Source organism: Filicampus tigris, chromosome 15 (assembly GCF_054856515.1).
Source record: "Filicampus tigris isolate MCC_2025a chromosome 15, RoL_Ftig_1.0, whole genome shotgun sequence".
Lineage (NCBI taxonomy): Eukaryota > Metazoa > Chordata > Actinopteri > Syngnathiformes > Syngnathidae > Filicampus > Filicampus tigris.
Window position 1 is genome coordinate 17,275,272 of NC_141231.1, and position 14,241 is coordinate 17,289,512.

Genomic DNA, 14,241 nt, shown 5'->3' on the forward strand with positions numbered 1-14,241 from the left:
GCAAACTAACTGTACGAAGTGTGGTGTTCATCAGAATCGAACATCATACTAACACCTAAGAAATGCAAGGATTATGTATTATGTAGAGCAGCAACAGGCAACTTGTATGAATGGTAATGCATCTCTCTCCAAGCAACATAGTATTTGGCTAGTTACAAGACAGACAGAATGATACCTTCCAGTTCGAGAAAATTGTCCTCGATCATCATATAACCTTTCAGAAGGATTTGACTTTGGCTCAGCAGACAAACACACATTAGAACCCACACAGTCACACAAAAAGGCAAAGCATTCAAAGGATACCTGGGTGCCACACTGCTTTAATGGCACAAAGCCATTATGGCGTCCTGTAACCTTAAAAGTGCAGCTGCGGGGAAAAGAAAAGTCACCTGGCAAGAACTCTGAATCAAAATGCTTGAGCCCAGAGTTTGCCACCTGGGCAAAATTAAAAGATCTACAGTCCAGCCAATGGGCAGGAAACCTGACTGTGTGAATTTTAGTTGCAGGTAGAAATACTGTCACATTCATCAGTAACATTTTTATGGATGAAACAAATAAATAAACCAGTTCATAGAAGAAGATAATGCACATAAAAAAATGGTATTCGCAAGCGGAGGTCAGAAAGCACTTATAAATAAATATAAATATACCAGTTTGTGCAGACATGGATTTACTGACAATGTCATCTTCCGTTGACCTGATACCAATGTTTAAATGGTTACATTACATTCCATCAAGACAAACAAAGGAGGTTTACACTATATATTCTTGCACTGGTCAAAAGGACACCAGCCTGCCTGATGACGTCCTCAAACTGTGAGTCATGCCCTAGGCAATTCGAAAACCAGCTGCTGACATTTCAGTCCACTAAGATTCTGTGGGTCATGGCTGATTTGCTCCAGGTTAACACGAATAGCAAAGGAAGTAGCATGTACTCATAAAAGTGTCTTATAAAACTCAAATAAGTAACTAAACTCAAACACAAAGAAAATCTCAAGTAGGATGAAAAGAAAAAACTCTCGTAGGATTTACTTTTTTTTACACATTTAAAAACTGAAGTTGTCTTGTTGAATATGTTTGTTGCAACCACTTGATAAATTGATGCAATTAGTTGCCTTACATTTTCAAAGTAGATTGAGATCCAAATTTCATTCAGTGTAATGAAATTGAACTATTTAAAGGAAGGCTGTAATAGAGTTTAAGTGATTCAAAAAAAAAAAAAAAAATCTAAACCCAACCAAAGTCCACAGTAAGGCGACTTTCAAATTCTCTCACCAAAAGGCAGCTCAAAGCGAGTGTCCAGTAAGAGTCGATGAGGGGTCGGGTTTTTGGTGCCATATATCTCGTCTGCTTTCATCAGGACCTCTGCATCCAGGAGAAGCCATTCACCTTGGCCCTCCTGCAATTGGGGATGGAAAAAGACAGTCAGCGAAGAATTGTTCACTTTCTGTGTGTCATTGCAGCCATTTGCCAAAATCAAAAAGGTTCACTTTATTTCTCATGAATGTACTGTACATAAACTCGATGCAACCGAGCAGTCTGCAACAGGTATTGTGCGCGTGCAACATCACACAATCTCATATTATGAACGGCTACTCCCACTCTAACCTCCTCTGATTGTTGAATACGCTTCAAAGGGATCCAGGTTGTCCCCACCATGGTGTCCCAGATGAGACCTTTGTTCCACACCTCAACAATGAGCCCGAGATCCAACCGGTTGATCTCGCTGTGAAAAAAAACCAAAAAAAAACGTATTTTAATATCCACAAAATGAGGTGCACTAAGCCAGAGAAAGAAATGCCACGAGCAATGTAGCCTTTAAGGTTTGACACAAGAATCACGACAAGATCCAAACCACTATCTCGGATAACAAAAAGATTGTCCCTGTTTTTGTTAATTATTAGTCTAATCCGTTCCTACCTTGTTTGACATCCACCTCACTATTCAAAGGATTCAAACGCTTCCTGATGGCAGCAATGAAATTGGACATTCATTTTTTTTTGAAAGCGAGCAGCACAACAAGAGCATTTGCATACTCTCATCTCTGTGCTAGTTTACAGCTATCTCTGGAACAATCAAAGGAAGATGAGAGAATGGATAATCAAAGTGAATAGCTAATTGACAAGAAGCACAAGGTTGGGGTGGGGGGGGTCTATCCATGGTGTCCAGGTGCAGAGATAAAGGCTTTTTGCATCACATGCTCAAAAGGAGATAGCTAAATAAATTAGTCATGCAAGGAGAATAATTTGAACAGGCAGATTAGGGCCTTTTAAGGTTATCATTTAAATTTCCTCAACAAGTCCTCTGCAATCATTTGGTGGTCAAATAAATAAAATCACTCATCATTTCTGTACGTATGTGTTATTTTTTCTTAGGTGGATTGAAGTAGTTGACAAACCAAACAGAAGGACTCACTTAGGTGAGGGGGAAAAAAAAAGACAAAAGTTCACTTTGGACATTTACGTGTTTGTCTCACACAAAACTGTTGGTTAAAAATGCACAGTCCAACAATCTCTTAAATTATTTACTTTAACACCTTGCAGCCTCATGCTAGCTTTCTGATCACTATGGGAACCTTTCATGATGCAGGATGAGGAAATTAAACAGTTGAATGAATGTCTTCCAAGTTCATTGACTTACAACATGAAATCTTGTTCCCAGGAAGGCTGATCCCCTCGCACGGTGATGGTCGTGCTTTTGACATTCTGCACCTTCAGTGTCACGTAAGTGTTGAATTTGTCTGAAACAAGGTTTAAAATAATACAGGGTGACTCAAACAATTCTTAAAGGGCTACAAAAGATTTTCAAAGGCTCTTTTATTGCAACATTGGAATATTTAAAACTAGGGATGTCACAATAGCGGCAATATTGTGATTGTGCTATATTAAAATTGCCACAGTATATCGTCCTCATGCCACGATATAAATAACAGCAAATCTGTTGAAAAGCCAAAGTTGTTTTCCATTCGTGCAGTTACAGTACCCTCTGGTGGTTAGTTTATTAGTGCAGTTTGATGCCACCTATGTTTAAGACCCATGCTAACCGCCAATAGGAGCTCATGACTGACCAAGCCTATTTCTTTGTGAATAATGTTATTATGTACAAGAACAGAATTTTGTGATGTTTTTTTTTTTTTTTTTTTAAATATGAGCTTCTCCTTTTTACAATATCGTGAGCTTTTTATAAATCACCAATCTCCCCACAATATCGTGATAATTGTCGTATGGTGAGGTTCATATCGTGATATTATCGTACCGTGACATTTGGATATCGTAACATCCCTATTTAAAACGATACCGATATGATCATGACTGGTGAGCTACAGACAAAAATCTCAATTCTGTTTAACAGTTGGCCTTTTTCCAGTACTGTACCGGTATTGCTGGAACTCGTTTGGACATTGAGGCTGGATTCAAGCCAATGCAAACAACAATGCAACAACTTTCACACCCAGCGATTGCAGTCACTCGGGTAGCATTACCAAAAGGCAACAAACGTCTGAGCACTGGGCGGTGGTTGGGGATTAACGCTGAGTTCACACTCTGGTCTGAAGCAAAATTTAATTTAAAAAAATAAATAAATGGAAAAAGATGAGCACATTTTGTCCTGTTTGCAAGGCATTCCCACCAGTATTTTTAATCATCATACGAATGGCTGTACAGTACAATAGCTATTAGAGATAGGCCGATATGTTTTTTCAGGGCAGATACCGATTATTAGTAGCCAAGGAGGACGATAACCAATATTTGGAGCGGATATTCATTTTCAGTAAAAAGGAAAATGTATATTAAAAGGAGCCGTCCCCCAAACACAACGCCTATCTGTTTCAGCAAAGCCACGCATACAGTATGTAGAGAAAACAAAGCCCCCATTTAAAGAAACTAAACGCAAACCTAAGTTGCTTGATGGAATTTTTTTTAAAAATATTCGGACACACCCGCCACGCATGGCGCGCGTGCATTCATGCACGTATATGTACACACACGAACTATGAGAAAAATAAGCAAGGCATCAGCTGGCTGCACTCTAGTCACACTCTCATGTTGCCCCAGAAACACATTCAAAACATTTACTCTGCCTTCAACACAGTAGCCAGTTCAGTCAACAGAATAGATTCCAAAGACACACAACAAGAATCCTCCTTTTTTTTTTTTTTTTAAACTGCCTGAAACAAAAGAAAACTGCACTCGGAGCACCCTCCGAGTCTAAAAGTCCTCTCCTGGCTACAATGGTAAAAGTGACAGAGCACAGACCTAATCAGTGTCTCAAAGAGACAGAAGCCAAAGAACATAGATTATTACAAAGGCGCCAGGGGGGGTGCTATAACCAATTTTCTAATTAGATTTATATCATTATCTTGGGATTTGTGCCACACTTGGGCTGGCTACCATGAATAGAAGAGATGAGATAAAGGAAGAGCATGTATGGATTAGATGAACGCCACTGTAGCTGTGGAGCATTTGCGACAGTTATTGGCTGGCTGGCACAATTACAAGCAACATTCACAAAGACACCGACCGCCATTCTCTCAAAAGTCAATGCTCAAATGTTGCTGTGATGAAATAAGCCTGCTTAATAGATTGTGGTGAATTTTAGGGATAGACCGATTATCGACTGGGCCAATTATCGGCTTCGATACTCACTGTTTTGACGAATATTGGCATCTGCCTTTCTTTTTTTAAATCTGTTGGCTGATGAAAAAAATCTATTTAAAACTCTGTTAATGTCAAGGAACTATTTATTTACATTTTCAGTTTATAAGAGATTCTACTGACGCTGAGAACACTCTGCACTTTTTGTTTTTGTTTGAAATCAAAACAAAGATAAGTGAAAATTAAACATTTCTGTCATTTTGAAAATTTGGAGGATTTTATTTGCTGTAGAACACTATATGGAGCTATTGTTTAAGTTTTCATTGATGCAAGGACCGAATTGCTGGCATGTTTATATAAGGTGGCATGAAGCTGTGCTTACTCCCGTGGTTCTTTTTTTTTCTTCACAAGATACTAGTGCCCCTGAGACCATCCACTTCTCTTCGTCCATTATTGATCGATGCTGTTGACTGACATTTTTAATTCTGACCTCTTATTGACAATGCGTTCAACGGAAGAGAAATCCGGGACTGCTTTTCAACCCTTGCTGGTCAATTCATCATTCTGTGAGTTGAAAAGATGTATGAACCCAGCCACTAAAACCTCTTATCAAATTCAAGTTTCCTGAGGAAATGAGTGGAAAGCTAGGCCTTAGCATATCCAAGGTCATTTTAAGATAGACCCATTCCCCAGAAACCTGATGTTACAAAGTGAGGCCTGACTGAAGGTGTGGTCAAAGCACAATGCAAATACATGTCATAGACAAGCTCTGTGTTCACAAAGAGGAGAAAAGGTCACATGCGTTTTGTACTGCATAATGATTCACAATGAATTCAGCCTAACTGCTCAATGACTGCTGGAAAATAGAAATAATGTATTTCCTTTGTCATGGTAGGTTAGGTTTTTAAATCATTTAGTGTAACACGTTTTGTTTGGTACACACATTTCCTTCGAAAACATCAGTGGGCTGCTGTTGGAACAATAACAATTAAATATGACATGCTAAATTTGAGACCACAGTTTGTTGAAGTGATTTCTTTAGGGGGTGAACACTTGTCTGTTAAGGCTGTGCAATTAATCGAAATTCAATTAAAATTAAGATTATTACATTCCACGATTACAAAATTGGCATAATCGTAAAAAACGATTATTAATATGCATTTATATCCAATGCACTGTTTACACAAGGAAATCATACATTTGCAACTTTTTTATTGTATAATAATAAATGTTATAAATGTTGTTTGGTCCAAAACGAACTTACTTACATGTACTTGTCCTAATATTTTTTTAAACATGTTCTTTTGTACCCAAAAATAAATGATTGTTTGAATAATCGTGATTTGAATTATTACCAAAATAATTGTAATGAATATTTTTTTCCTAATCGAGCAGCCCTATCATCTATATCATTTAATACTGTATGAGTCAGACCATGAAACCACTGGTGTTTAAAAATATATAAGATTTAAAATATTGCCACTGTCAAAAAGGCCAGTTACGGAAACAAAGCAACACAAGGACATACTATACGTTTATGAAAAGTCTAAAAAGTATTTTTCTTTCCAATTGAGTTCTCTGGGTTGTAGTTCACATTATTAATAGTGGAAAAGGTTTTTTTTAAATGATTCACCAGAGTCTAATTTTTTTTTCATATTGCAAAAAGCTGACATTTGAAAAAGGGGTGTGTATACTTTTTATAACCATTGCATGTTTACATTTTGTCCAAGAGGGACAAAAGAATTAAGTGAATTATCCATGATGTTTGCTTTGGGGCAGGTGTTACACGTGGTGTGATCCAGGGCAGGGAAGAGCCTCATAAAATACACACAAGACAAAGACTTGGGTAATTATCAAAACTAAATGTCCTCGTGCAACAGAGACCCTTCTCCTTAACAAAGGCAGAGGTCAATTTGTGGAGTGGGAGTAAATAGTCCCTACCACATGTGAAGTTGCTGTGGCTCTGGTAAGACATGTCACAAGGCTTAAAAGATAGGTGTGCGGTTAAACGAGGGATTGGCAAAGGTGGACAGCACAGGGATTTGGATTGAGTGGCCAGCGATCTTAAGTCTGCTGCACATCTTGGCATCAAAAGCCCCAAGGTTACATCATGCAAAACAAAAACTTTACAATAATCAGCACTTAAAGCGGAAGTAAACCCAAACTTTTATCGTTTCAAGAATATGTTGTATGCAGGCCCACTAGTTGAAACAAGGCGTTCTGATTAATATTGCGTTTGTGGAATAAGAGTTAATCCACCCGATTTTAGCCATCTCTGGGGGGGATTTTGTCATTTTTGTCGACTGAAAATCACAGTTGCTCAGGGCTCAAGTAATGACCAATCACGGCTCACCTGTTTTCTGACGCTGATCCGTGATCGGTCAACTGTGATGTCATTTTCCGTCGACTAGAAGTGAAAAAATGGCCGCCCCCCGAGATGGCTAAAATTGGGTGGATTTTTCTGCTTAAAGCGGAAGTCAACCCAAACATATTTTTTTCAAGAATATGTTGTATGCAGGACCACTAATGACAAATGAAACAAGGCATTCTGATAAACATTGGGCTGGTGAAATAAGAGTTATTTCACCCATTTTACACATATTCTTGAAAAAAAAGGTTGGATTGACTTCCTCTTTAAAAGTTCTCAAGTAAACTGTAAAGATACTGTAAACTCCTATCTAAATTAGAGGGGGCAGAATGGCTTTAAAGCAAGGCTCTTTAATAAATTCTCCACATTGCCTATACCGAAATAAGTGCTATACCCGATGATTGATCTACCAACCAGCCAACATTAAAAAAAACAAAAACGCTCCAGTATTTAGGTATTACAAGTGTCTATTACAGTTCGTGTGATACAAGCTTCTCAGCAAGTGTTAATCCAGCCAGGACAATTTTAACCTACCTGGGTCACATTTCATCGGAAACCCGCCTGCAAACAAAGCTTCCAACCTAAAGCAAACACTGGCAATGTGCGGCCATGCGGAAAAAGAAACGTTTGTGAAAGTACTAACCTGAAGGTCCGTGGAGCTTGGCTTTTTTCACTGCAAATAAAGAACACAGAACAGTTTTAGCCCGTATATTGGAAAGTTCATCTTCATTTATGCCATTTTAAAATAGGTCAGAAATATAGCTCATTGATAAACATGGGTAAGGACTTTAAAAGTCAGAAATATAAGGCACTGGCACAATGCAGGAACTTTATGCCAGAAATATAGATTTTTTTTAGGAACTGTAGGGTCTTCTGAAAAGAAAGTTCTTCGACATTTTTGGAGGTCAGAACAAAGAGTACTTCAAAGCCAGTGGTTTCTTAGTTCATTACAGTATCATTTTCAGTGAGTACGGTGTGTGTGTGTGTGTGTGTGTGTGCAGAACGATTACGCAAGTTCCCCCACATATTTGTGATTCCCAAATTGGACTGTTGCTTCAGAGACAGTCGCGGTTTTGAATGGGTTTGGTCTGAGGTGTGCAGGCAAAACTACAATGGACCACAGGAAGTAAAAGTGGGTGGTAATTTTGGTGTGTGCCTATATTTAGACATGAATACGTAACATCGGGACTGAGGAGCAATTGTTATTGAAGCCTGACAGCGTCCATTAATATGCAAACAAAGGCGCCATGACTCGTGACACGATTGCACAAGCAAAACGTCATCGACAGTAACATTTCCATTCGATATGCAGCTTTATTAACATAGAACCGAGGTGAGCTGTTTGATTGATTTTTTTTTTTATGATAAGTAAATCACCTCCTGAATCACAGAGTACGTAACATTCGTACGGTAATTTCAGAATAATGCCAAGTAAATCCTGGGTGTTTTCCACCATTACATCAGGTGTTATGTGATCGAAGTACATCTCATAATTAGTCATAATTTCCTGTTACTATGCTATTTTTAGCTAACCCTCAGGTGTTCCAAAATCACCTTGAAAACGTGTTAATATGAACGTCTCCACGTGTTTACAATGGAAATATGCGTAACATAATGTAGAACAGCAACTTTGTCTTTTTATTTATTTTTTCATGTATTTATTTATGGATTTTTTTAATAATCAGGATGGACCTGCACAGCTGTCACACAATAGACAGCAGGCTAACAAGTGGGGATATAATAGTAAAATAGTAAATAGTAAAAGAAACAAAAGAAAAAACAGACTTAAAGTGGAAGTGAACCCAAACATATTTTTTTTCAAGAATATGTTCTATACAGGCCCACTTGTCTAAACACAGCATTGTGATTAATATCGTGTTTGTGGAATAAGAGTTAATCCACATGTTTTTAGCCATCTCAGAGGGTGGCCATTTTGTCACTTCTGGCGACTGAAAATGACATCGCAGATGCTCAGGGCTCAGGTAACGACCAATCACGGCTGACCTGTTTTCTGAAGCTGAGTCGTGATTGGTCGTTACCTGAGCCCTGAGCAACTGTGATGTCACGTTCAGTTGACAGAAGTGACAAAATGAGATGGCCAAAAAGGGGTGGATTTTGCTGCTCATAACTCATATTCCACAAACACAATATTAATCAGAATGTTTCAACTAGTGGGCCTGCTGGGAACATATTCTTGAAAAAAATATGTTTGGGTTGATTTCCACTTTAAAAAAAAAATTACATAAATGAAATAAAAATCAAAATTTTAAAGATCCTTGAAAAGGGGTAAAGTATTTGCTTTTGTTTATTTTTAGCCTGCCCATCTTCTCTTGATGTCGCAATAGAACAATGTTGGTGGGATTGATGTGCTTTAGAAGGGATTACTTGCTGGGGCAGTGTTCAGGCGTACAGTATAACCTACTAAACCTCTGCAGCCCTAGATGGCAGATGGGCCCAAACGGGATGATGGAGGGACATAACGGCACGTACATATTAGAATATAACATCTCCTGCTCTGTCAGTGCACTCAAACACACAGCTGGATGCTTCAAATCTTTAGGATTTGACTGTAAAGGTTCCCCCCAAAAATGACCAAAACTGCAATTAATACCTCCAAAGTATTTCCTGACTAGTTCATTTCCTAGGGTGAAGAGGTGGAATCATGGGAGCGGCAGACTTTCCACCTTCACTTTCATTTTTCCTTTCATTTGAGTGGCGTTATTCCATTGAGGCCTTAGGGCAAAAAAGCATTGGGCACTAATAGTGGAAACTGATTGTTATCCTGGTCTGTAGGGCTTCTGTGAATCTATTAAAGTGGAAGTTAACCCAAATATATATTTTTTCCAAGACTATGTTCAGATTAATATTGTGTTTGTGGAATATGAGCTATGTGGCAAAGTCCACCCATTTATAGCCATCCCGGGGGGCGGCCATTTTGTCACTTCTGTCGACTGAAAATGACTTCACAAATGCTCAGGGCAGAGATAACAACCATTCATGGCTCAGCTTGAGAAAACAGATGTGCTGTAATTGGTCGTTACCTGGGTTACTGTTAACTGTAATGTCATTTTCAGTCGACAGAAGCGACAAAATGGCCGCCCCCGGAGATGGCTAAAAACGGGTGGATTGACTCTTATTCCACAAACGCAATATTTATCAGAATGCCTTGTATCAACTAGTGGACCTGCATAGAACATATTCTTGAAAAAATATGTTTGGGTTGACTTCCACTTTAAGGTCACAATTTGGCTAGCTTAACTGCTACTACAAATATTCACCCATTTTCTTTTGGTATACTTCTTCCTCTCTTTATATCATAGGATGATGTGTATTTATTTTGTTAGCAATATTCCAAGTTTAGGTGTTTGCATTGGAGATGTCACAGAAGGCAATAGACTAATGACAATTTTGTTTCACTGAGACAATTGTTCTCTACCTGACACATTTTAATATTTGTTCACAATTAGGAAAGCAAAGTACACAGTTAAACATTAGGCACAAGTCAAAATATGTCCAATTTAACAACCGTCAAGTTACAAGCAGAAGAGTGAAACCAAAAAAAGGACAAGTGAATAATAACTAGAGCTGCATTCATTTTGCAAAATGTCACCATTGATCACAGATGTTTTCGATGTTTGTTTTAAAGATAACACGAATGCTCACTGACATCATTTGTGGAGGTAACATGTTCCTGTACGAGATGGCTGTGTATATGAAGGTATTTTTAAGTGTATTAGCTCTTGGTAAAGGCAAATAAAAATGCGCATTCGAGGCTTGGCGAAAAAAACAGAATTGTGCTGTATATGCAGGAAAACTGGAACAGGAAGTGACACCACACTCTCCTAATGCTGCTGGCAGCGGTGCACTTCCGCTGGTGCTGGTGGCTACGATCAGGTGGCGAGAGGCAGACAGAGAGCATGAGAGAGCAACAGATGGTCAGGGGATTACATCCACAATCTCTAAGCGCTCGCCCTGCCTCTGCCTCCTTCTCGCATAATTCCACTATGCTGCCGCTCGACACACTAAACCGCTCCATGTGCAGTTGTGTCATTTCTAGTCTTGCAGGGAACCAAATGCTTATCCAAATCATTTTCTTACATCTTACCTATATAAATTATGTGCTGATGGACAATGATGCCACGTCAAAGCATGCAGCAACCATAGCGTAGGGCCGCTTGATGATGAGAAAAAATATTAAATCTGTTAGGAACATTATGATTTTACTTGTGATCATTTCGGTCATAATCATTATAGCGGGAAATTTTCCTAGCTGCTGCTTCTCTCAGGTATTTGCAGTAACAAAACAATTTCGGATTTTAACAACATGCGAGTCAGAAGAAGAGTAACACATCAACATGAAGACGATCTATGAGATCTTTCTTGTTTTCAATGGGAATTGTACTGCAGCCGCCATTTACACATTGTGGCAGCAATTAAGGCACTCCCCATACCCTCAAAAATAAAATCCCCCCAAAAAATAAATAAATAGAAATATTGGGGAAAAAATGATGGGTGTTGTAATCGAAATTAAATTACAGTTATGATTATTACACTCCGCAATTACGTTGACACAAGTAAATCATACTTGAATTTATATATATATATATATATATATATATATATATATATATATATATATATATATATGTACTTAAGAGCTCAGGGATTTTCATGCAACATCCTGTTTGCGCAATGTCCAGTTTCTTAATAAGGGGGTGGAAATTTAATTTTTTTTAATCCGATTCTTCGATTAATCTAAATAATAATGGACGGATCAATCGATTATTAGAGTAATCGTTAGTTGCAGCCAAACTAAATAATTTAATCAAAATGCATCTGCCAGTTGAAAGAGCCTTTAAACTGCTTGAAAATAGAAGCAAGGATTTTTTTGTCAAACAATAAAATCCCTTTTTTTCTCATGGATCATGTTTTATGGGAATCGAACAAAAACCCTTACCCATAATTATGTATCACCACAGCCATAACGGCTAGTACAAGCTAGCATGCTGTCCCCCGTGGCAAGCACAACTAAAACTCAACATTAGTTGCCGCTGAACCGACAATAAAGTACCCACTCGGAACCTCTCACAAAGGCTGAGTGTATTGTGAAGTGCTCACCGCTGAGACACAATCCAGACACAACAACCTACAACAATGTACGACGGCCCACTCAGCCCTGTCCTTGATTGACAGTCGTATTCTCACCCACATGTCCACTTGTTGTGGTAAACCACTTGTGTGTAAAGTAAGACATCGCCATGGAGATGCAGCATCTTGACCCAGCAATAAAAAAAAAAAAAAAGCAACATTGTCAAGCTGTTGTTATCACAGGATGAGTCACCACATCAGTTGAACACACCGGCCAGGCTCAAGCCACATCTTTCCTGTTATCTTGGTCAGCATAACACCGCCCGCCTTTCATTTGCGGACACAATAAATCAATCGGTGACGCTCAAATGCAGAACATGGTCCCAGTGCAGACAATGGCTCTTGATTACAAGGATTCACTTCGAAGCACGTTGCCCAAACACTGAGCCGAGGCGACAGTCAACCAAATGCCACATCATGAATAGTCAGTGGGGTGAAAGATGGCGAGGCTTCACATGGTTTACCCTGGAAAGAAGTCTATCAACCAGATGAGTGCATGTGGATGTTTGATACTGACATATCAAAGAAGAACAGCAGCCATTGTAATTGAAATTCAAGAAAAAATACGGTGATACTACAATGCCATGTCCAATTCAATGCAGACTCCTAGAAAAGTTTTTTTATGGAGGCAACTGTGAAACATTTGGCACAAACATTTACCTGTCGGTATCTGAATTTCAAAGTGATTGTGTGAACATTTCAAAGAGACTGCATACAAATTTCTGTCGATACAGGGGAAAGATCCACAAAGGTGTCCATGCATGGACAGCTTCGAGCACGAACACAAATGGCTGCTCTGATCTCATTCCTTCACTTCATCTTGTGAAAATGATGACTTTTTTTCTTGTATTGTGACATTTTTCTCTCATAAATGTGACTTTCTTCCGATAAAAATAAAACTACAACTATAATTGTGTGCTTATTGTTTTCCTATTCAATGTGAAATTTATACTCCATACAGTACTTTTGTTTGGCATCCTGGCGGAAGTGGATGAAATAAGTGAGCTTGTCACAAATTGAGTATCGCGTAACGTGTGGTTGTTGTTTCAATGGGAAATGCAATGGGCTACATCAGGATTTTTTTTTTACCGTGTTATGTGTGAACAAATGCTACATTTGCAGAGACACACATACTTGAATTTGAATTGGACTGAGTCATAAATAATATTCATATATATCCACATTACTCTGAGGAAGACAATTGTGGATAGCATCGTTTTAAATTATTTAGTCATATTAAATGCAAGAATGATACGTATGTGTTGCGAAAATGTTTATGATGTTACAAACCCAATTTCACATTCTCAACATAAATACGACGGTTCTACTCAAAATAACAGAATGTGTACGCTTGTTCAGAACAAAAACAATAATGACAATACATTTCTGAACACCACAAATTCAAGCTCCCCTTAGCATGTTTTTCTACATCTGTACAATTTTTCGTCGGCATTTCAGGATAACGCACAGTCAAGCGCAGTGCCCACTAAGAAATAAAGCAGTGTTTTTTAAAACCCAGTTTAACTTCGAAATAAATGAAGCAAAACTTACCTCTTACACAAAGTAACGACATGAGCGCTTCCAACAACAATCCAGTAGTTTCACTCACTTTGGAAAGAAAGCAAACGCTTGAAAACAATATAATGAGTGTGGTAACATGATACACGCTAATTACATCATCCTCGTAATCGTAGATGCTTTCCCTATTGTGGAAATTTCAGGTAATTTCCCGACAAGTGACTAGAGCCAATTGCAATACGATTAAAACTACCATAAATAAGCAGCTGAGTCGGTGTCAAACTGAGCAAAGTGTGGGAGGGGACAAGCGAGTTAGAACATGTGATTAGCGTCTTGTTTGGCCAATAGGAACTCAATATTTACAAAAAAAGGTGGGGTCAGACAAATAACTCTGACCAATGATGTTAGGAATAATTCGCGGAAGAATCTGGTGACGCAGGCATTAGCAAGTTCTGAATAAATCTGGATTTATACAACCAATTGAAACGTAGTTTTTTTTTTAATTAACCATGGCGTAAACTACGAGACGCAAAAGCCACACATGAAAACAAATTATCAAAGTTAAATCTCGTGAAAAGTCTGAAAACTCAGGCGTGTCAAAATCAACTCAATGGC

At 38.4% G+C, this 14,241-nt stretch overlaps 1 protein-coding gene across 1 annotated transcript in view; it reads right to left on the reverse strand.

The window, feature by feature from the left end:
- The window catches only part of LOC147135792 (protein unc-13 homolog B-like), a 51,625-nt gene extending 37,713 nt beyond the window's left edge, over window positions 1–13,912 (reverse strand). The window contains exons 1-5 of the mRNA XM_086052782.1: window positions 13,660–13,912; window positions 7,604–7,633; window positions 2,641–2,740; window positions 1,609–1,726; window positions 1,276–1,399 (exon numbers count right to left, since the gene is read on the reverse strand). Of these exons, the coding sequence (XP_085908908.1) occupies window positions 1,276–1,399; window positions 1,609–1,726; window positions 2,641–2,740; window positions 7,604–7,633; window positions 13,660–13,681 (394 nt within the window). The 5' untranslated portion in view covers window positions 13,682–13,912. The remainder of the gene's footprint in view (window positions 1–1,275; window positions 1,400–1,608; window positions 1,727–2,640; window positions 2,741–7,603; window positions 7,634–13,659) is intronic.
- Window positions 13,913–14,241: the final 329 nt, after the last annotated feature.